This window comes from Teleopsis dalmanni, chromosome 2 (assembly GCF_002237135.1).
Source record: "Teleopsis dalmanni isolate 2A chromosome 2, ASM223713v2, whole genome shotgun sequence".
NCBI classification, from domain to species: Eukaryota; Metazoa; Arthropoda; class Insecta; order Diptera; family Diopsidae; genus Teleopsis; species Teleopsis dalmanni.
In genome coordinates this window covers 223,305,638-223,330,709 of record NC_051847.1, presented here as the reverse complement: position 1 = coordinate 223,330,709, position 25,072 = coordinate 223,305,638, and the positions used below count along the sequence as shown (strand labels likewise).

General features: G+C 28.4%; 3 protein-coding genes across 3 annotated transcripts in view; 2 read left to right on the top strand and 1 right to left on the bottom strand.

Moving 5' to 3' along the window:
• Positions 1-372: 372 nt before the first annotated feature.
• On the top strand, positions 373-3,580 carry LOC119685842 (putative tyrosine-protein kinase Wsck). The gene is made up of 2 exons (XM_038100234.1): positions 373-1,966; positions 2,034-3,580. The coding sequence occupies exons 1-2, from the start codon at positions 875-877 to the stop codon at positions 3,321-3,323; spliced, it is 2,382 nt and encodes a 793-aa protein (XP_037956162.1). The 5' UTR covers positions 373-874; the 3' UTR covers positions 3,324-3,580.
• A 6,773-nt stretch (positions 3,581-10,353) lies between these two features.
• LOC119676831 (membrane-bound alkaline phosphatase) lies at positions 10,354-21,557 on the bottom strand. The gene is made up of 4 exons (XM_038088089.1): positions 21,455-21,557; positions 11,986-12,314; positions 11,357-11,884; positions 10,354-11,067 (listed from the first exon to the last, which is right to left on the bottom strand). The coding sequence occupies exons 1-4, from the start codon at positions 21,555-21,557 to the stop codon at positions 10,354-10,356; spliced, it is 1,674 nt and encodes a 557-aa protein (XP_037944017.1).
• Positions 21,558-23,061: 1,504 nt separating this feature from the next.
• The window catches only part of LOC119676829 (protein serrate-like), a 13,717-nt gene continuing 11,706 nt past the window's right edge, over positions 23,062-25,072 (top strand). Inside the window, exon 1 of the mRNA XM_038088088.1 lies at positions 23,062-23,079. Within this exon, the coding sequence (XP_037944016.1) occupies positions 23,062-23,079 (18 nt within the window). The remainder of the gene's footprint in view (positions 23,080-25,072) is intronic.

Genomic DNA, 25,072 nt, shown 5'->3' with positions numbered 1-25,072 from the left:
TCATATCAAATTAAAATAAATTAAATTTTTTCCATTTCATTATTTATATATTTGATGAAGTCTTTATTTGCTATAAGATAGGAACCAATTCTCAGAAATTTCAAATAGCTTTGAAATAAGTATTTCTGAATATTTAAGTATTTGCTTATCAGATTCTCAAATTTCTTGATAAGTTTAATTTTAATCTATTCCCCAATTATTATTTAAATTTCCTATTTGTGTTTGTGTTATTTAGACATTATTATTTATTAATTTTTTTTAGTGCTGACAACACCGTATTTACTTCAAATCAGCGTTTGCGAGAATTGCGACTGAAGAGAGAGAGAGAGAGAGAGTTACCTGTTCCATCAGTTCGGCCAAGAACTCTTTGTATAAGTCGGGCTTGCGACGAAACAGGTAAGACATACAAAATGGCCAAAACAAAACGTTACCACATCATTTGTCTGGCTCACACCAGCACAAAGTCGAAACGGTTAACTTAACACAGACAGCAGCGACCAGCATGGAAAGTAAATATATAAAAATGAGAAAGTAACAACAATAAACGATGCGATAATACCGCAGTTGGGCTAAGTGAGGGTTAGAGAGTCGTGGAGCAGACGGCAGCGTATGAGCGCAACGCTTAGTCAACCCGTAGAATGGATTTTAGAATACTAAATGAAAAAGTGTTTGCATGAGGTGCGCGCAACGTAATTAAATGTTCATGTTTTTGTTATTGCTTCTGTATGAAAATTAAATTTAAAAGTGAAATTAAAAACGCAACGAATAATAAAGGTTGAATCCGTTTTAATTAGCGAGGTTGCACAAGATTTCCACGGCGATCAGTGCCTCAATTGTTTGTGTATCTCTTGTTGAATCGCAACCAGCAGCAGTTATGGCACAGAAGTCAAAATTTTGGATATATGCACTTGGCCACCGCCCAAAAAATGCAGTAAATAATTTATTAACAACATTTTATATCTTATTGATTACTAAATTTGGATATGGTGCAGCGCAATTACTAGAGGATACGCAATATTATTACGTTGGTTGTTACACAGAGCGAACCGATCTACCGCAAGAATCTATCTTCTCAAAAACGCCACAGAGCTGCATTGAAATCTGTGAACATCAAACGCACAAATACGCTATTTTATCGGCCGAACAATGCTACTGTTCTGACAATCTCATAGCAGAAGAACGACAGGATGAACAATTATGCAATAAGCGCTGCATGGCGAATAAGTCACAATACTGTGGTGGTGCAGGTGTGCACAGTTATTATATTATCATAACAGCGCGGGACGCTTCTCCAAACAATCTCAAAGTTACGAATGCTACAGAAAACAGTCTCACTATAACATGGCAGGCAGTATTATCCATAAAACGTACTGCACCTGGCATGAATGCAGCTCAAACACTGGAAGTCACTAACTACCTCATCAAGTATGAAGTAATGCATACATATTCCTCGCTGCCATTTTTTCCGCAGCATGAATTCATCTTGCAAAGCACAGAGCAAAGTTTTGAAATCACTGATTTGCATCCAGCCACCGATTATAATATAAGCGTGGACGCTATGTGTGGGGAACTGACGTGTGGTAGTGCATCTGTCGTTGGCAGCACTATTGTAGGCACACCGAGTCCTACGCCACGTCAACCCCGTATTTTGGCCACCACTGATGAAACTATTTCAATTGAAATTCCGCCGATCAAAAATGACAATGGACCTGTAACGAGAGTTTTGATTATTGTGGAACGTTTAGATGATTTACTAAGTCAGCCATTTGATAGCGATTTGCTTGGTACTTGGCAGAGTGCACAAAAGAATGGTGTACCTTATTACATAACCGGTGAGCTGGATTATCAACAGACAGATCAAAATCGTTCCCGAGATTTTGTTGTTGGAGACGGAAAACGTTATGGAGCATATTCAAATCCAGTGTTAGACAACAAAAAAGGTCATGTTCACATTAGTCTCGGAATAGTAAGTATTCATGCAGTTTTTGCATCGTTTATTAGAACCTAATAATAAGTTTAATTCTGACTAATAGGTAAGCATTTTGAATGGTAATACAAAGACACTTTACACACACAGCACACATGATCAGCATCAAACTTCTTTAGATGACTTCACTTATGCAACCTTCGATTCTGGACGTGAATCCATCATAGCTTTAGCGGTTACATGTGTTATATTTGGCACATGCCTAGTTCTTAGTTTGATGACGTATTTCTATCTGCGCTACAAAACTTGTCAAAGTCGCGGTGGCTTAGGAAACGCACATGAAATGACCATGCAAGTGCCAATCATAGAACGTGAGAATAATGGATTTGTAGTCGAGGACGATTTACCCACTGCCGATAACTTTAAACAACAATTAGATGAGATAGTTACAAGCTTAGAGAACACTCAACGATTGCACAGAAATGCACTGCGCATGAATGTTAACGATATTGTGGCCGAAGGTCGCTACGGTGAGGTAATAACAGGCAAACTAATTTCCTCTAGTGTTCCGGAAGTTAATTATGATTGCCAGTTGCATGTACTATCGCTTGATGATCTGTCCAGCAACGATCAAGCACATTTGTTGAAAGATTTTCGCAATTTGTCGCGTCTGCAACGTCATGAACACATTTTGGACTTCTATGGCGTTTCAGCCAGTGCAGATTGGTTTTATATTGTGTTCGAATATCAGGCTGTCAGTTTAAAGCGTCGTCTAATAGAGAGTCGACGTGCGCCTAATAGTGCACCCGCAGAACGCATTTCATCATTGACAGAGCAACTAGTGCTGCAGTGGATTTATGAGATCACCAATGCCATGGAATACTTAAATAGCTGCAAAATTGTACATAAAGAGCTGTGTACGCATAGCGTATTTGTAACAGCAGATTCGAAAATAAAACTTTCGATATTTGGACCCATACCGTTTGCAAGCAATCGACAAAAGGTAGACATAACACGATGGTTGGCACCTGAAACACTGCGTCATCAACATTATTCCACCAAATCGGATGTCTGGTCATTTGGTTGTGTGGCTTGGGAGTGCTGTACGTTGGGTGGCACGCTTTACGCTAACATCGCTAACAGTCAGCAATTATTGGATGCGATTAAGTGTGGGGCGCGACCTGTACAACCTGATTTCGTATATCAGGATCTTTATCAGTTGCTATTGAATTGTTGGCAACTTGAGCCTAGTGAACGTACTACATTCGATGACATTGCTTACAATGTACGGCAACTAATGACTTCGCCAAAGCATGCACTTTGCTTTGATCGTACACCAAATAATGCAATCGATACGCTGCCATATTATTTACCAATGCTTGAAACACTCAACTAAGGTGAGACTGTCGAAGGGCAGCATTTGCAACTGCAATGCTGTAGAAGATTTATGAGTGTCGTAGGAATGCATGTGCATCATATTTGGATTTAGTATTTCTTGTAAATTTTACGAACATTTAAAAATAATAATTTAATTAATTAAATGACACATGAATTGGACAATGCCAAGAATTTTTCTGTAAATAAAAACTAAACTGTGACCATTTTATTTAGACTTTATGTTTGTCAAGAGCAGAAACGCTGCTAAAAACTTATGCCAAAATTAAATAAATTAATTTGGTCTTTAATAATAAATAAAAGTCGACTTTTGTTGACTGATTAAATAAATTTTTCACAAAAGCTTACATCATTTTATTACTTCACATTGACAATTGAGAAAAAATTAAAAAGAAATCACATTCGAAAAATAACAAACATTAAATAGAATTACTCAAGACAAAGCAATATCCATAACACAAAAAGGCTAGGAGCCAGATAAAATATTCTACGTAATCTATAATAACCTTATGATTTTTGGAACTAAAATAAATATAAAATTCAATATAAGAGATCATCAATATCTATACATGTCGCAGAGAGATGATCTACGGCTGCCGCTTTTCAAACCAAAATAAATGCAAAACGTACTACCATATTTAACCATATGGCTTTGTAGTCAGTCAATATGTTATCGAAATATTTTCTACCTCTTCTAATAATTTTATAATCGTACTTTTTTTTAGTCTAGAATTGCGTTTTGTACGTTTTCCAAAGATTTGGATTGCAATAAAGCAATGATCAACAACCAACTGTTCTGTATGAAGTCTCATATTGGTATTCTCTAATCATTTGATTGCTAATGATTACTAACTGCACTTGCTTAAAGAACTATCTTAGCCAGTATGTATTAGGTCGTATGGATTTAAGATGATAAATTTTAATTATGACTTCGAGAAATTATAAACTCAAAATAATTACTACGAATTTATCAAATCATTTCTCTTGTGTTTCATATATATAAATCACTAGAGAAATATGATATATAAACATTAATTATATATATTCTTGATGCATTCTCTATTTGTTAAGTTGATATATAATAAATAGAATCAGATAATTTATGGTTAGATAATTATCCTTATTTTAAAGTAATAATTTGTTATGGTTAAATTAATTATGTTAAATTTTTAACTGATAAAATTGAATAGGTCTCTATGGTTCCAGCATTGATTGCCATTCATAATTCTCGCTAGAGTTACATTTTGGAAGACAGGTAAACCGAATAGGTTTCCTTAGATACTGGAAAACTATATAGGTGTTATTATAAAACCAGAAAGAATCAATTAAGCCTAATTAAATCGATATTGAAATAAAAGACCTACTATGACGACCTACATATTCCTTATATGTGAAAAACATAGTTTACTGCAGTTCTTTGTTTTTATTTAAATGGGTTTGTTTTTGAAATCTTCCTTCCTCATAACTTCAATCTATATCTGCAATTAATTTATTTATAATTCTTAAATTCTTATTAATATTTATACGATTGTTAATAAGTGTGTGCTATACAAACATATATATAGAACGCATTAAGTTATTTTTTAAAGCAGAAATATAATTTATTTAAATTTTAGATACTCACAGTAAACAATAAAGAAGTCAGTTTTATAATGTAATAATTTATATACTTTTTTAATCTATATCACTTGAATGGAATAGAAAAACTGCTTATCTAATATAATTTTTTTTTTTTAAATAATGAGTTTACACTGTAAAAATAGTTTCAATACTGTATGTTTTCGATCATTTCGTTATTTTCGAATTGTTCGGACGTCATAAGGCATATAGCTTATATATGTACGGATATATTTAATGAGAAAATTTTATATTTGCACCTTTGCACTGGAATTTTTATTATTTTTTGTTTTTTATTTTCGAATAATTTTCTGTAAAATAAATCAATATAAACAAAAAATCTGCATTGTCACCTATTCAATGGTCTCTAATAATTACAATATATTATATATACATAGACTATATACACAAATATGTATATATACCCACAGTATGTGTATATTGTATTTCGAAACGATATTTAGAAACGGGAAAACGAAATTTCGAACTACGCGCTTCACCTTAATAACAAAAACTGTCTGAACAAACAACAAAACATTTTGAATAATGTATAAAATAATTTTTAATCATATTCGATCAAGTGAAGAGGAGAAAATGAGCGCAAATATCGGTTCTACCATTAAAACAGAGAATTTTGTGCAATATTTGAAATTAATAAAATAAAAATAGAAAGAAGCACATTAATTGGTCTAAAGGTCATCAAATCGTCGCTCATAAATTTATTAAGTGCTGCAAACGAAATTGTTCTGTTCTTAATTTAATTTAGTTTTCGTATCCGAAGATCTGAAGAAAATATTGTTCTATATATTTTTAGAAAATTTAATGCTTAGGTAAAAAAGTGACTACATATTTTAGAATTAGTCACGTTGAAGAGATATTTAATTTATTTGTTGTTAATGGAGAGATTTTAGTATCTAAAATAAATTAAAAATTATTTTTAATGACACAAGACAGTGGAACTAAAAGGGGTGATAAGACTTTGTTATTTAATTAATTTTTTATATTATCACTAATAAATATTTTGTGATTTTTACGCAAATAACGCAAGACAGACTATATATTTCATATAATGTCTTTATTAATTTTAGCAATAGTTATATTGCCCGAAAATCATTTATTTATTTTTTTTTTAAAGAAAATTATATAGGCTGGGATTTTTTTGAAAAGTGTGTATTTGCATAATGACACATTTCCCAATTCTGGACATAAACTAGTATTTCTGTTCATTTGTATCATCTTTAGTGCTGTAAACTAGCATTTTTGCTTGTTTTGACTGTTTTTAGTTTAATTAACTAGCACCTTTACTATTTTATTCCATTTATTAGTACTGTTAGAACAATTGCTTATTCTACAATACACATATAAAGAGCTTGTGCTTTGATTCAGAATTCAAATTAATCCATTTAAGTAGAGTAAATTATATACAGTACCACATTTTTATATACTTCAGTAAATGAATTTGTAAATTTTAAGTGTTCTATGTATATGGTTGTATAACTATATAACTGAACGATTTAACGAACATTGAGTTAAAACAATAACAATAAGAAATATACTTAAGATATCTTCTTAATTTGTAGTAATTAAGAAAGTGCATTATTTTTATTCAGTATTTCATATTTCAAAAAGTTTGTTTATTTTTGTTTGAAATTTCCTTTTTAATTTGATTGGCTGACATATTTTCTATTTGTCTTTATCAATAATTTTTGCCGTATTGGAAAGTATCGAGTCAGTATTCATTTATTGTAATTGATGTTAATTAGTGAATAATTGTGTTCTTGGACTCAATTAGTTCGATTACGAAAATGCATTTATTGTAGTGTAGTGTAAATACACATTAGTAACAATTATATTTGACAAACTGATCGGAAATGGGCTAAAAACCTCTAAGATCAAATATAATATACTTCATAAAAACAACATACTTTTAATAACAAAATCAAATAAAAGTAATTCTTTATAGTTTAAGAATTGTAAGATAAACGTACAATATATAATACACTTAAAGGTAGATATACGAACATAGATATAGCGACAGTTGCTCATAATGAAGAAATATGCAAACATCGTTGTCAACGTGCGGAGCATACCAAATTGCATTTTGGTAAAGAAGACTTGTTTAAAAAAATTGTTTCTACAACTTTATATTGTAAGATAGCTTTGTTTTTGAGATGTCGGACTTTCAAGTTGGAAATTTTTACATGAATACTACTCCAACACCCGTAATCTGACAGTTTTATTTGTTGTGTAATCAAGGAAAAACTGCATATAATGATTAGTACTATCAATGAAAATAGTATTTTCATTGTAATTTTTCGAGTATCACTCAATTTCTTTCCTTCATCTTTTTTGGATAAACGATGCAATTTACTGTTCATTTAAATTTTAATTATTAAAATTATTATGATTCGTTTTCATACACGAACCACTGTTACGGTTATACTTTATACATATACTTTATACATCTACGGTATCTTAATTAGAAAATCTAATTCAATAAAATTAAAATTGTTCAAAATATAAGATAGAAATGTCTGCTCGATCAGTCAACATCTATTCATGGTTACAATGATTATGTAGTGAGTCAACGAGCGCTCAATAAGTTTGCGAGATAATTCACATATGATTTAATCACAAATTAATTTAAGTATATGTTAATTAATTCCTTTTAAATAATTATAATAAATGGCACCGACATTAGTTGACGTATTATAAGAAATTTTGATATATGCATACATTGAATTTTAGCACATGCTTTAATTTATTAAATATTTCTAAAACAATTTCAGTGTTATTTTTATGTATAATTATTCTTCAGGTTTCATGAAATGAGCAATTATTTTGTTTTTATCAACCGCTCGCCATTTGAATTCGTCCCACTGTCAAAGTAATAAAGATCGGCGAAAAAAACAAAACACAAAATTCCAATTGGATTCGATGTGACAGTTAACAATATTTTTTTCCTTTATTTAAGGCATTTTGTAAACTTGTTTGACAGCATCAACGAATTAAAGCTTAAAAAATTATGCCATAAAAATAATAAAAACTAATATGAGGTCTACGATTATTAAATTACATTTTCAGATTATTAGAAGAGACCAAAGACGACAATAAGAAAGCTTATCAGTGCGTGGACAATGCGGACAAAATTCTGATAAGAACAACCGCCAGCAGCAACAGTGAGGCATAAAACTTATTAAATTGCAAGTGGAAAAAATCATTTATATAAAGACTCGTGGCCTCAGCCAAGGCGAACTGGTTAACATGTTGCCATACTAATATCAACAATTATTAACCTTTTATAAAAATATTATGTGTATGTGTATATGCAAATACTTCAAAAAATATAAAACAAAATATTACGCAGTTGCTGCTGGCATTTGGTACACTTAATAGTAATTAAAAAAACATAGGCTAGAATAAATATGCCAAACACAACAATGCCAACAATAACAATAGAATCACAAAAAGTTAAGCGCTTACATCTAACTATTCTGCGTGGTAGTACCTTTTTAAGTTAAGGTTACACTAATATATTTATTTATTTTTAACTATTATGAAATTCATTTACATTTCTATATCTCATTGTTATTGTTTATGCTCACTAGTATTGGGAATCGTCCATTATTATTTTTAACTGTTAGAATTTTGTGCAACAGAAAAACTGTTCAGGTATTTATCAAATTTAATTAATGTTATCATTCATTATTTTGTAAAAACTTACTTTTGATGTATATTCACTTTTTTTCTTTCTTTCTTTTTTTGCATTAATTTACAATAATGTTTATAAAAACACACTACAATTCCCGATCAAATATATATCTGCTAAAAATTAACGAACTGATTCTTTTTTACCCTCTATTATATGTCATGTTTTTAGATTTTGTTTTTGTTGCGCCCTCTTGTGCAATGCGTGCGCCAGAAAAAGACGACTGTTCTTACTTGTTGGCACACGTCAATATCATAGGATTTATGCGGCTATGTTCAGTTTGATTAAAGAAAAATGTTGCCACACTACAAAAATTTATAATCAAGTTTTAATTATAAAATTTATTGTTCATTAAATTAAGCAGATCATATATACTTTATGCAGGTATGTATTTCAATTAACTTTAAAATTTATTCGCAGTCTGTATATTACGTATTTACTACATTTTATTAAAACAGACTCATTATTTGCATAACATTAAAATCTTTAAATACTTATGATCTTTTAAATATTGTGTTATATTATAGTAATTGGACATAATTTGCATAACACAGTACACTATTATATTAAAAATTAATAAGAATGACTAAGGTATAAGGTATTTACTCTAACCTCAAATGACTCATTTCAAATCAATCATTTGAAAGTGTTTACATTGTTGTTATTTATATGTTATAATTTCAAACAGCTGATTTGTCAATGTGCCTGTTGATTGATTTTTGGTCCCTGTCAAAAAATGTTGCATGAAGGTAAAATATACATTGAAAACTTATAAACTGAAAAGTTATTTTTAGCTCCGATTAATTTATTTTTGGGAAGTAGAAGTTTCAAAAAGAGGTGCATCATTTTTAAGGAAATGCAACCACCAAATATTTGTTTAACCTTTTTTGTAAATATGAAAAACTTTTAACTTTTATTATGCTTTGTTCAATATATTCATTTGCATTTGGAACTCATTTAAAACTCATTGGAACTCATTCGTACAAAATTAGTAAATGGAACTCATTTGCACATATGAGATTTTTTATGCAGAAATTAGTCATTTGCTTCTCATTTGTGATATTTGACCCAAATCACTCATTTGAGGCCAGTGTAAATGCTATATAATATAACACAATATTAATCATTTTAGTTTTTTTTTTGTATAATAATTGCTACTTCTATACATAAATTAAAAGTCCGGAATATTTTATTTTATTTTAATATAATTATTTCGAATAATTATACATATACGGAACTTAGAAATAAGTACTACATAAGTAGCTAGTTAATTGCGACAATACTTTAATTAACGTCATGTAAATGCACCATAAAACAAATAACATTCATTGCTTTTGAAAATAAAATATTATTTTTAACTATATTTTGGTTTTTATTAGAGTCTATAAATTTAAACGGAAAATCGAGATTTAATTATAAACTATTATTTTACATTAAAATAAGTAAAATAGTTGTATTGCACAAAATAAATATTTTTAATATGGAAATAATTACATATTTATGAATTAATTAATTTGGAATATTATTATATTATTACCAATTAATAATTTAAATATAAATTTATATTTTATTAGATTTTGTAAAACCATCCTAACCACAAAGTTTTTAAACTAAATCTTAATTTACTTAATTTATGATAAACTTTTGAACTTTTAAATTTAAATTAAATTTAATACTTTTGTTATTGAGGACTCATCATATATAGCTATTTTTTCCGACTTAATTGAACAGCGTTGCATGCAGTTTTCTGGTTTGAACCAATGCAAGATGCATAACCCATAGCGTAAGGTATATAATTTTGTTCATAAGTACCGCTAAATAAGTGAGCAAAAGGTCCACTTGCAAATACTGCTACATCATCACCGCCATGAGTCTCTGATGCCAGTGGTATAGCAGTGGGGAACATATACTCTTTATGATTCATTTCTACTTCAACCAAGTTTTTTCTTTTCATCACACCATTTTGTTGTAAATAATTATAATTAAAACCAGGACCATTGGCATAACTCAATGTAGCATAAGGCAGTTTGTCAGCTGCTAATTGGCCATTATTTATACCGAATATATCATTTTTTCGACTAGAGTAACCAGCCACTGACATTGTGTGCGAATGATCTGAAGTAACCACAATGAGTGTGTCATCAATACTGGTGTGTTCACGAGCGTAATCTATAGCTTTTGCAAATTCTGCTGTTTCATCAAGCGCTTTCATAGCTAAGGTTTTATGATGTGCATGATCAATGCGTCCACCCTCAACGAACAACAAATACCCTTTATCGTTACTTAGTCGTTCTAAGATATTCAGAGCAACATTTACAAGTTCATTAAGATCCGGAATTATAGTTTTGTTTGCATCTAAATGAAAAGGCATATGATTACCGGCAAAAAGTCCCAATAAATGATCTGTATTATGTGGTAGCTATATTAGGAAAATACAAGAAAATTTTATCTTTAATAATTTTGTTGAAGAGAATTTATATAATTTTTTGAAATTAATGAGATTTGTGTCTAAGTAAAGTAATCATAAGCAATTATTATATGACTATAGCCTAATGACTATTAATTTCATTAAAGTAATGAATTTTTATTACCGACGACATTACCTTTTTTTAAAAACTAATTTTTAAACGTGATTACTATTACTGATTTATAAATTATTATATCATAACTTTTTAAAAACATAATAAAACTAGCATGAAATAACGTACATGCAACAGTTCCTCTTTCGTTTGGACGTAATACGCATGAGAACCATGTTCTTGCTGCCATTCTTTTATCAAATTTTTATTATCCAAACGCCTTCCTGGTTCTCCGTTTAAATCGTTTTCCGTATGAGGTAAAAAATGAACGCGTCCACCGCCTAAAATAACTTTAAATTTTTTACCAACTTTACCATGGATTAGTTGCGTTGCAATATCTGGGCAAAGGTCAGGATCACCATTATCTTTTAGTACTTCAGCATCATTTTCCCAATTACGGTTTGCAATGTGCGCATAAAGACCAGCTGGAGAAGCATGTGTAACGGCAGTAGTAGTTATTAAACCAGTTGCTAAGCCTTGCTCCTGTGCCCACTCAGCTATTGAACTTATATGATGATAAGTATTATTCTGTGCTATGCAATCACTAAGTTCCACTGCTGCATTTACTCCAATTGTAGCATAGTTCGCTTTTACACCACCTAAATAAGCTGTGGCAGTGCAAGCCGAGTCTGCAACTTGGGTATTTGCACAATATGTCTAATATGAAGTAATTGATTTAAAAATAAACACATATTAAGTATATTGTAGAAGATCTTGTATTCATATATAGAAAATTGATATAAGCATCATTAGCCTACCTTACTTAAACCTATGTATGGGAATTTCTCAAATGAGAATTGTTTTTCCTCCCCACCAATATATACTCGTGCTGCTGTTATGGTTGGTATGGACATACCGTCCCCCAAAAACATGATTACATTTTTTGCCACATTTGTATTGAGTAGGGTCTTGCTCTCTAATTGCTGTGTTAGTATATTTTGCCCAATATTCTTCCAATATTCTGAGTAGTATTCCTCCGGAATCGATGCATCAAATTTAAGACGGGGCATAGCGCGTTTCTGTAATTTTTTTGTTGGAAACTTAAGTAAAGGATGAAGAGCATCTGCATCACTGTATCTATTGATGACTGGGTAAATTGAAATAGAGAAATTTAAATAGATTAACTAAAATGATAATAACATACATTTGAAATGTATTCATTATCTATATGTACACTTAATTATGAACTTTACAGTTTAAGGTACTTCAAAAATCTATAAGTGGTTATTTACTTAAATTGTATAATTTTATAACGCTCTTAAAGCCATTCAAAATAATTATATTGCTTACCGTGTGCATTTAAACTGATCACTCCTACGAATAAAACAATTAGAATAAAATTGATACTTTTAATTTGCAACATTTTTTTTCAATGTAATAATTTATGGCTTATATATATATAAAAGAAAGTCAGTTTTATTATAAAAGATTATTAAAGATTTTAAAAGAGTTCAAGAATTGCACTTATTAAAAGAAACTTCGAATGAAACTGAATGGCTTGGTTTCAAAGTAACTCTATTTATAAAGTGGATTATGATCCATAAATGTTTTCGAAAATCATCGAATCATCAAAAAGTACCAAACTGAGGAAAGCATACTTTATTTTACACAAAGAGAAGAAAGAAGAATTTGATACTATCTATTACAAGAAAAACACTTCTTGGAATAGATTAGATGCCCTCACAATATGAGAACGTAATGTTTAACCGCAATGTACTTCTATACTTGATTTTAATTTTAATATATTTCAAATTTGGGCTTATATACCTATAAGTATATACATATACATATATTTTACTATGAAATAGTGTATATCTTATGTCGTGTAGATTAGTAAAATTGATGCTCAGATACTTTTTTTTTGCTTTTCATACTCGTCTGTGATAAGACATTTTGTCTCATGTGTTCATTGAAAACACGTTTCAGTTTATTTTTCTCGTTTTGGACGCACTGATAACGAAACCGAAGATGATCCGCAAACTATTATGTTCACGTGATCTTGCTTCTTCATTAATTGACCCGCCTTTTTTTATTTTTTTTTTATGCAACTTAAGTCTATAAATAATTCACGTGATAAGGATTTTATTTATTTCATTAATTTTTGTGTTTCTCACTGTATTTTAAACGTTCTACAATTAAACAATTATGAAAATAGAATCTATTGAATGGAAATTAAAAACCGGAATCGAATCTTTTTACGTCTATATTTTAAATGTTAAAATTTCATATTTTTGCAAGTGGATATAGCTTTAATTGAAAGCCACATATAGATTACAAATATTTCGCAGATTAGAACCGATTGTGTTTATGAGTTTAGTTATATTTAATACTATTAATTGTACTTATTCTTGTTTTCTGAAGTCTAACAATTAGATCCGATTGTTTATTGTGACCAAACTAACTGATTTGGTCACACCAAAACCAATTTTGTCCAGACCAGATGCGATCCCGGGCCAATAACAATCACTGTTCAGATTGGAGGGCCGCAGAAAAAAATACAAACGTTCATAGTTGCCATAGTTATATAATTCTAAATACTGTTATAATGTTAAATTTAGTTTTTTTATTTGGTATATCTTAAAAATAAAATAATGTGGTTTTGCCAGTACACAAAAAGAAATTTTGCGTAATTGTAGTAGAATTAGAAAAGAAACATCTAAAATTCAAGCGGTTCAAAGGTTAACTCAAAGGATACAATAAAAATAAAATTTCAAATTAGAATTCGAATTCTACTGAATACTGATCGAATAATATATATGCAATATAACAAAGTAACAACTCCAACTGACTACAAAACTCTTCATATCATTTAATAAAGTAATAAAGGCTTATATAATTAATGCCAAATATTGTCGAGTATTTTTATGTATTTCTTTGTATTATTTCGTGTTTATATACATAGTTTAACTGTTGGTATGTAGGAATGACCGGAGTGCATTATATTTAGTTTGATTACGATCGAATTATGTCGGATATTATTTAATAAAAATAAGAAAAATAGAAAAAAATTGTATATAAAATTATTGATAAGTTAGTAGATATTTATTTTTTTATATATTTAGGCACTTCAAAATTTTAGGAAAAATTGCTGATGTATTTAGATGAGTTTGTCAAATAAGCATTCCATAGTGTCCTGGCTAGCATTAGAGAAAGTGGTCATTGCGTTCACCCATAATATATGTAAATAAACTAATTGAATTTAAAACTGTGGATGGAGAAAAATAAAATTAGTAAACACGAAGTAAAATATTAAATATTACTTTTTTTTATTAATATACACAAAACTATATCCTCATCCTCGATTCAGGTGAAACAATCTAAAAGTGAATTCTCAACAGTATTTCAACCGTACGAGAAATTATCCCAAAATCCGAATAAATGTACAACATTCAACATAATTTTAGCAGAACTACCATGACCATTTCACTTCGGAGAAATTCTGAATGGAAAGTATTTTAACATATATATATTTTATAAATTTATTACATAAAAATAGTCACAGTATCCAAAAAAATTATATATCTGAAATTTATTTATCATATATTATATTGTGAACTGTAAATACCGAAGAGAATTGTATGATTTCTTACTTAAAGAATGATAAAAATCACATTAGAGGAGGCTGTCAATTACCAATAATATCAAAAAAATATCTGAAAGACTATACACTCCTAAATGTCTCAATACATTAAAAACAACTTTTTTAAATTCGTTAAATTTAAACTGTTAATCGCCTGTTTCTCAATTATAAACATTTTCCATATATCAAGAGAAATGTTATTGTGTGTACAAAATAGTATAACATTAAACTAAAAAGTCCTTAATGATAAAATTAGATTCTGTTATATATTGACAATGTAAATATTAATATTTTTGCATTAAAAAATTTTATTTCACAAACAAAACGTTACTTAATTTTATTTTGCCAAAACTTTTAAACTTGTATAAGAATTTATCGTTGCCTACTTTTAAGTCGTACTGTATTTGGTACTGAAATATTACATTCTTTCAATACAGCATAGTACAGCACAGTACAGCACAGCACAGCATCAAAACAAAAACAGAAAATATATTTTCTCCATACACCTTTATCAGCACATGTAGGCATAACATTAGCACGCGTTTTCATAAAACTGCGCCCACCACCCACTCAGTATGTTACTATACAAATGAGCAATACATACTCGCATACTCGCAAAGTACGAAGAGCAAGGAAAATATAAAAGCAAAAAAATGCTGCTTCTTACATTCAGTCAATATTGTTATTGTTGCTGGTATTTTTCACAGCATCCACATATAATGAATTCCACTTCTCATCTGTTTCATGTACGTATTAAATTTAACTGAGAATAAAATTTGTGTGAGCTGTTGTTGTTGTTATATTATTGTAGTTGTGGATTTTATTTATAGGAAAATTGATTTGGTTTTTCATCAAATTTACTTAGTAGTACTCTGTAAAATAGTTGGTTCTCGCATGCAAAACGCAAAATACCAACATATTTTGCAAAAGGCGCGTATTCATTTTTTCTACACTACATTCATAAAAGAATTCTAAAATTATTGCATATAAAGTTTTGTGAAATATAAAATAAAGTGTCCTCAAAATTTCATAATAAAATTTGAATCAACAAAATTGTCGTTAAAACTAAATGAAAATGATTAAAAAAGTGTAGATATTTAACGGTTTAAATTTTAACTTATTTAAAGTTTGTTATTCATTGTTAATAAGTGTGTTATGAATATGTAGATGCAAAAAATAGTTAATACTATTGCTGAATTCAAAAAGTAAAATAATAATAAAAAAATTATGTTGAAGGAAATTGTGTATAAGCATTTGTGACAAATGAGATGTGGACATTTTTCGTTGAACGTGCGCTTGTAGTAGTGAAGGAATACAATGTAATTTAATTTCTTTTTTATTTAAATAAAAAATTACAAATAATAAGTAAATTTAAAACGCTTTTTGTGATCATTTTTATATTTTATTAAACCGTTAAATGTACATCAAACCAATTTAAAGCATAAATTTTGCAATTTGGTAATTGAAAATTTCAGTATCTATTGCTTAATACATACGAAATATCCTTAAAGTAAAAAAAGTACAAACATACAAACACGTATCGTAAATAAATTTTACTAAAAAAGTGTGAATTTAATAAATTAACTAATTTACATTGACAGAAAAATTTTTAAATTTTTATAAAATTGATTATTTTCAAAGTTTAAATTTTTGATTGAATGTGAAAATATTTAAAGAACTGAACAAATTTTTAAGCTTAATTTATATAATGCATGTTTTTAGATTTAAAAAAAAAAAATCAATAAATATTGATATATTAAATAATAAATGTAAAGATTCTAAATCAATATAACTCCAAAAAAATGAGACATTTTAATTTTTACCATTTGATATCAAAACTCATTAAATAGGTGTGTATAACGGTATATTTCGTAGATTTATGTACGCACAAACATTATTATATACTGCATACATAAAAAAAATGTCTTCGCAGCATCCAAAATCGAAAACTTGATTCAAAATTGTTGAACTTCCAACTTCCAGCTTTAAATTATTCTATTTACTTATTTATTTACATTTAATGTTTATACCTTTTGTTTTTATTTAGTGTTTATATTAAAAAAACTGTGTTGCTATATATTTATTATCCCTTGTGCTAGTTTGTTTATTTAAGGTGTTGCCATATTGAAGCTCCTATTTTTAAAGATTGTAAATAATTGTACATTGCAATATTAGTGGAATGATGAATAATAATTATTCTTATTACATTATTTTTTGATTAAATATAATTATAATTATTTTGTTTACCATTAATTAAAAATATTTATTATAACACATTTCTAAAATAATATATTTTGAATATATATCATACATATCAAATTTTGATGAATATTTAATTTTTTCTTGTTAAGATCTAATGAAAAAAGAAATTAGTATATTACAGACCGTTATATATGACAGGCCGAAAATTTTAGACACATTTCCTTCAAAATGCTTCTTTTTATGCAAATACTATATAATACTTTCACTAAAACATTTATTGAGAAAGGTCTTAATCATACAAAGTTTTCATTACCCAGATATCCCAGGTGTGAATTAAGATACATGAGAGATAATAAATGGGCTTCAGTGAGAGCTAATTTATTAGATTTAAATGTTTGCGTCATTTTAATTTTTAAATTTATTCATAAATAAATAAATATATAAATTATACATGTTATAATTTCTACTTTATATATCACAAAGTTTTATAAGAACTTATCATTTAATAAATATCTGCATTTTTAATAATATTAATTGCGATCAATATGAATTCTGCAATTTTTTTAAGTTGTGAACTTCAACATAGCATATTTCGCGTATATTTATTTAGCACATATTTATTTTTTATATAAATTCATATACAAACCTAAAAAATAATTTGATTCCATAAACAGCATCCTTATTCAAATTAGTCGCTGTGGCATCCTTCTCTCATCTCAATCGTCTTCATATATTTTATAACAAAATACATAAAGACGCGAAGTATAACGAACATATAAAAACGAATGAATATGTTATATTAAATAAAATTGTTATGAACAGCAAAAATTATGTATAGAAATATAACAACAAATCTCATACATCAGCAGTAATATTTCGCAAAAAATAACATAATACAATGTATGTAACAACAACCACGACAGTCAGACATTTTGTAGTCAGCTAACTATTTTAAACAGAAAATACAAACAAAATGATAAACATCCCCTCCCACAATTGTTTACGCCATACTCATTCCTTTAACTGTTTGCTTGCGAGTATTGTGTAAAATGTATTCACACACATATACAAAAACAATATATAAATAGTTACCAATTTGCACGGTTAACGTAAAGTTTCTGCAAAATTATTTCTATTCCACGGCTCTATTCTGGTGTTGATGCTGGCATTTTTGTTGTTATTGCCACCGATGCTGTAACTATTTTATTATTTTCGTTATTTATGACGGAATGTAATATATTTACAAGAAAAAAAAACGCGTTTGTGTGTTGTTTATTTTTGTAAAGGCAAGGATGCCAATTCAAAAAGGTGGTATGGAGAAGGGCAAAAATTGAGTGTGGTATACGTTAATGTTTGAAAGTTTTTTTCGTAATTTTTATGAATGTAACTGTTCTTATATATATAGAATTATATGTATGCGTGCCTGTGTTTACTTATTACTGTTGATGCTACTGCTTTCATTGTGTACATTGTTGTAGTTGTTGTTGACTTCTTCTGCAATATGTGTTGCTTTTGTAATATCAAATACTGGCAGTGTTGATGAGGATGTTGATGGCGTGCAATCATTAAAGTGACGACCTTCACCTATTTTAATTCTTAAACCGAATAATTTTCGTCCTCACCCTTCCTCAGTCGTAGCAAAAATAACACACGAATACCAATAATACATATATTACAAATTTTCTGAGGTAAAAGCAGAGTCGCAATATTTCTGTATTTTCATTATTGGAACTTAAATTTTACATTTCTTTTAAGTTTTATTAATAAGAAGCATGTTACGTGCGTCTCGTGCCGTGTTAATTAATTATATTATGTTTTATTTTTTCCCACTGTACATTTTGAAAACCATATAAAATATAAAAAATGTCACTGATGGTTTTTGCGCGTGATAGTAAAGACGTGTAGGGGGTTTGTATGTTTACATTGAATTTGTGCTATGTCTTGTTAAAGTTTTAATTATTGTTGTCGTTTTGATGGCACAACAGTTTTTGTTAATTAATTATGAAAAAATACATTTTAAGCTTGATTATAATTATTTTTAAAATAATTTAAATTTAAAATTTTTCATTAATGGGTGGAATTCATTGAGTATTTATACATGCTCCTTTGGAGAAACATTTTTTAATAACTCTGAAAAGCTTCCTTAGAACTACTTTAAATATTTTAATTTCAATATTTCAAAAAAATTGATCATTTAATATTTACTTCAAAAAATATATAAAATAAATAACACGAGTCAAACTAAACTATTTTTTAAATAATATATGTAAATACATATATATATATTCTAAAATAACTTTATGCTTGCAATCAATTAAAATATATATCGGAGCATTGGTTATGCAAAACAAAATGTTAGGTTAGATAGAAGTGATAACCTTATGCAATAAATCTCACTTATGCACAACTAATGACCCGTTGTGACACCATGAATGAAACACCGTCCGTATGCCAGAGTTTTAAAATTACTTTAAAGATAGAAGTCCCAAACACCTAATGCATTAATGGCGTCATTAATGTGGCCCGACTTACCCCTTTTAAGTAGAAGAAAACCAACGTGACAAGCCTATGAACTTGGCTTCATTTTTAATTTTCAAAGATGACAGCTCTGTCTGTTCACTTAGAAAAAGAGCCCCCGAAGGAGGTATAGTGCAGTTTTCTTCTCATCAGCGGGGCCAAAACCACAACAAAAACCGATAGAGGTTAGACCCAGTTTTATCGGTGTTAGCTCCAATACCATAATACTAAGCTGGCTGCTACGAAATTTCTTCGATTTGGACCAGCTAAGTCTAATGATTGAACAGGAATCTTTATCTTTCCAGGCTTTTGTCGGTAACCCTAGATATTTATTTTGATCTCAGAGCAGCATTTCTGCTCTCAAATTTTAATCATGTCAACAGTTACCCAAATGTCCATGTTAATATGTCAGCAAAACTACTTTATATAGATTCCAACAATATCTGGGTGGTATAAACTCGGATGATTAGAAATGAATATAACTTTTGAGGGATGGAGCATTCTAATAACTTATAGTACGGTATGTGTACTGTACTCCTATCAACACAATTCATTTATTAAAGGAAAAGTTTAGAATTCCTGCTTTACAGATGACCTTGTAACGTATTCATTAGCTTTATATCACTTAGGACTATAGCAACCTAGACTAAAGATATTAAGCGTACTTCCTCTGATCAAAAATTATACTTACAGGAAGAGCAAAATTTGTATTTGACGTTGTTTGACTTTACCTTGGTAATTCTAATACGTTAAATTAATTTTTAATTGATTAATATGTGCATTTACTAAATATACTTTTTCAACACTAAAACATGTCGTTTGTGCTCGTAACTGAAAAATTTTTTGATTTTGAATAATTATTTTATTTTTAAAATTAATGTAATTTTTTTGCAATTTTTATTTGAATTTTATTGTAAAACTGGAGAGTTTTTGTTGGTAAATAATTAAAATACACTGAGATGTGTTAAATGCTTACATCTTCTCCTTCACCTTCTAATCATTTGCAGTGTTGTTCAACTACGCATCGCTGCATGACTTGTAATACATCAAAATTAATTTGCGCGTAATGTAAACATTACAAAAAGCATGTGGGCGTATTCCATCCCTGTGAGTTGATCGATGAATATCTAAGCATAGGAATATCTATTTAAATATGTTTGCATGCGATGTATATATATATATTTAATTTTGTGTGTAAATGAATCGTTTTAAACTCAAAAATGCAATTCAATTGCATTTATTAATACATATTTACAAAATTCCTTCCAAAAGCAAAGTGAACGCTGTAAATCAAAAGTATACGGCACTCTTTGAAGCAACAACAATGTAGTGTCAAAAGCAAAACAATTTTGATTAACAAAATAAAACTAATAAAAAGCATTTATTGGCATCAAAATATTTAAGATGTTTACAAAGTATTTTCAATTGATACGAAATATACAAGAGTAAGCACGTTTTTATATGGTTTTTTATGTTTCGTCTTTTATATATCTTGGCGTGCCACATGAAGTAGATATACCAAAGATAAAGAAATACATATGCGCTTTTTTTTTATTCATTTATTTTGTATCTTTTCAACATCGCATAAATTTTATTTGTGACTTTATTTTTGTGAATTAATTGTTTTTTTTTTTGTTTTCTGAAACAAAAATAATATCAAAAACAAAAACAAAAAATAGAAATTGAAGCGATATAAATATGGAAAATGGAGTGCACAGCATCTATACAGCTACTATGTATACAGTAACTTCCATCATGCACACACATTCCAATACATACATAGCCAAACAAAAACCGAAGCATACTAGCAGGCACTCGCACTGGCACTGACATAGCCACTGCAGATTCCTTCATACAAGCAAAACATCAGCAGTGTAAATAGCGCAGACACTCTTGTACGCAAACAAAAGTGCGAGGGAAATTCTCACATTGAAAGTGTATATCTATGTCGGCTTGTGTGTTTGTGTGTGTGAGTCCATGTGATGTTTGTTGTTTATGTGTTGTGCTATAATGCTGTGCTATATGGTACATGGTATATAGTATAATTTATCGATTGGTGTGCTGCTACAGTTTTTGTGCTTTTTGATTGTGAATAATAGAAAAGAGGATCAAGTACAAATACATTAAAATAAAAAGGATTAAGTAAAAAAATTTATAAAAATAAAACCATATACACACCCTAAATTTTAGTAGGACACGCAAATTAAATAAAAAGTACGGTTTAGTATGTTTTGAAGAAGAAACTACAATCTCTAATTACAGAGATTTTTGATAGAAAAATAAATTTACTGATAAAATATTTAATACTGAATTTCAGATGAACAAAATGTAGCAACGCGATGAGAACTTTCAAATTTTATATTTGAATTAAAGCAAATGCAAGCTAGTTTTATTATTAAAATATTATTTAAAAATAAAAACTGAAAAATTTTAAACATTTAAATAAATAAACAAATAAACAAATAAAGTGAAAAGTAACCACCTTCACAAGTTGTAAGATAAATAAGTCTGCTGTTTTTTCTTTGCGTAACGAATTTAGTGCAAAAACAATCTTTATTAAATCGTTATTAAATTTCAATTAATCTGAAATAATGGCTAAATCCTTGATCAATGCAAACTGCTCAATATCTTTAAAGTGTGCTTATGTCAGCTGTCTAAGCAACTTCCCTCTTAATATTAATCCTGAAACTCTTTCGTGTGGTTGTGAATAAAAAATTATATATAAAAACTAAATTCAATTAATTAAAAAATAATTAAATAATATTAAGCTTTCATAAACTTTGCAAAACTATGCAAAATTATGCAAAACTGTTAAAGATACAATTACATATACTTAAACTCAATAACAGTCTTTTAAATGCATCTATACAATATAAAATAATGAAAATAAATCTCAACTTAATAATTGTTAAATATATTTGAAATGTAATTTATCATCAAAGTGTGCACATTTGAGAAATTTTAAAAGTTTTTAATTAACTAAAATAATTATAAATTTAGTTTTTAACGTTTTACATTGTAAGCCTAGCGTTTAATGCTCAAACAACCGTCCTTTTTACATTATATAAACTAAATACTCAATATAAATATACTTAATATGTAGTGTCTAATAAAACTATAAACGTATGTAAATGTTAATGTTATTTTATATAAATGTTGAACTATCGAAACAATATTCATTATAATACAAAATTAAAAACATATAAAACTTACAAAAACCTAAAAGCAGGTTGTACAGTTGCAATACAAACAGGAAAGTAAATATATGTCTAGAAAAAAATAAATGAAATAAAGTGCAAATAAACTAGAGTTTTGTAGAGAGAATTAGGTTTATGAAACAGTAGTAAAATATTCCCGTTCCAAATATCCAGAAAATATAAATAATAATGTCTCCAGTGCATTTTGTGAAAAAAAATAATACTAGAAACTGAAGAAATTTCCACATATGTATACTGCTGTGTCAAGCGACGATCATCTATTCTGAACATATATATTACCAACAAAGCAATACAACTGGAAAGCCGCTTCACGGCAAATGCATCACAAATCCAAGGTAAGCACCAAATATTTTGTAATGTTTGTTCTCTGTGATATGAATGAAACTGTCTTAATTTTTTCTCTCTACCTATACTGTTTATTAATTTTTATGATTTAATAAACTTAATATTCAATGAGTATATGTTATAGTTCAAATAGTTCCAGCTATCTATATAATCCATTTGCAACAAATAATTCAAATATGGAAATAGTCCGGATAGTTTTAAAAATGTATGACTTGTACTCGTACAAATTAAGTCTCACATGGTTTGAATTAAAGTTAGTATTTAAATATGGTGTAGTGTTTGTAATGGACTGAACAGTGCTAACTCTTTTTGTAACAGAGAGTTACAAAAAGAACTATAAAATGTAAAATTATTTTTTTGAATTATTAAAACCATTATATAGCTAAAATTAGGATTTTATTTTGTGAAATGTGAAATTTTGTGTGGAATTATTCGTATTTTATTACTAATTTGTTTTCATCTAAGACTGTATTATAAGATTAAACCATTCAACATATGCTTCCCAGACTCTAGTCATTGTTAACTTCTTCACATAAGCCAATGACTTCAAATAATTTGACCAAAAACCGGACAACTGGCGGTAAATCACATAATCTAAGACGTTTCACTGAAGCTATATTTCTAGAGATAATATTGTTATTGAATATATACTTTCTTTCATACATATGTGGATTTGTCTGATAATATAACAAGTGTCATGCACTTAAAAACTTAGTCTAGGGCATGTTTCCTTACACATCGATTTATTAATCATTGTTCCTGATGCCATTGACGATGAAATTCAGATTTTTCTCATTTTTTAAAAAGTTCTCGTTATTATGGTATTTCATCAATTCATAAACAGCACTTAGCTTAGCTGCCAAGTTTTGTAAGGCTGTCTTCCAGCCTTAATGGCTACCTGCCTGACATAATCCTTTTGTGTCTTAAGTTTTCTGATAGTAATTGTCTTGTCTAAATATTTGTGGAATATATTTCGGTTTAAAATACTGAAACCATTGATCTCAGACTAACGGTTAACGGAGTTGTGGATTCTAGAGCCCGATCCCTGGAAATGTTAGTCAACAGATTAATTATATGGTGTTTTGAGTTTTTAAAAAGCGCGAGAGAACAAGAAGCAGTAACGCAAATGCTGCTTCTATACACAAAAAAGACAACAACTTTCATGTCAAGAACTTTTTATGTACACTCGTTATTTTAAAGTATACGAGTACTAAGAAAAGAATAATTTTTCAAAATTTAATCTTAAAAATATCCTTTATTTTTCCTCTGGTAAAATTAGAGAGTTTTTTATTAGTTATAAAAATTTCTTCAGATGTTAGATTATATTTGAGAATCTTCTTTATAATTTTACTCCAAATTTGTCAATTTTTTTATTTTTTTTAAATTTTATATATGTATATAATCTTATATAAACCAGTTTGATTTGGAATAATATTATTAAATATTAAATTCAGATTTAATTACTTATTGTTGTTATTTTTCTTGACCAAACTGAGAGATATAAATATTATTATTTTAATATTTTTTTTAAAATATTGTGTATAAATGAATACAGAAGAATATGTTAATAGTTAATATAACAAACACATATATTATAGATATTTTGCTATATACATTTGATTATTTTTTAAACATTCTACGTTATATGTTGTTTGTAAATTTTTCTAGTGTATTTTTGTGATTTTATTAGATGTTGACAATCTTCGTGCAGAATTTATGTGCATTAAAAAAAATATATTTTTATTTATAAATAAATTTATGTTTGGATTAAAGTCACTCAAACCTACAAACATATTTGTATATAGCACACAGTTTGCTAAGATACATCAAAGTCGAAAATATTATAAAATTTATATAATGCAGCAAATAGAATCTATATAGTTATACTATTTGTGTTATATATAATTTCAGAAAAATAATAATATAAAATTTTTTAAAAGGTTTAAAGAATTTTAATGTTATCTTAATGAAACATTATGTTAT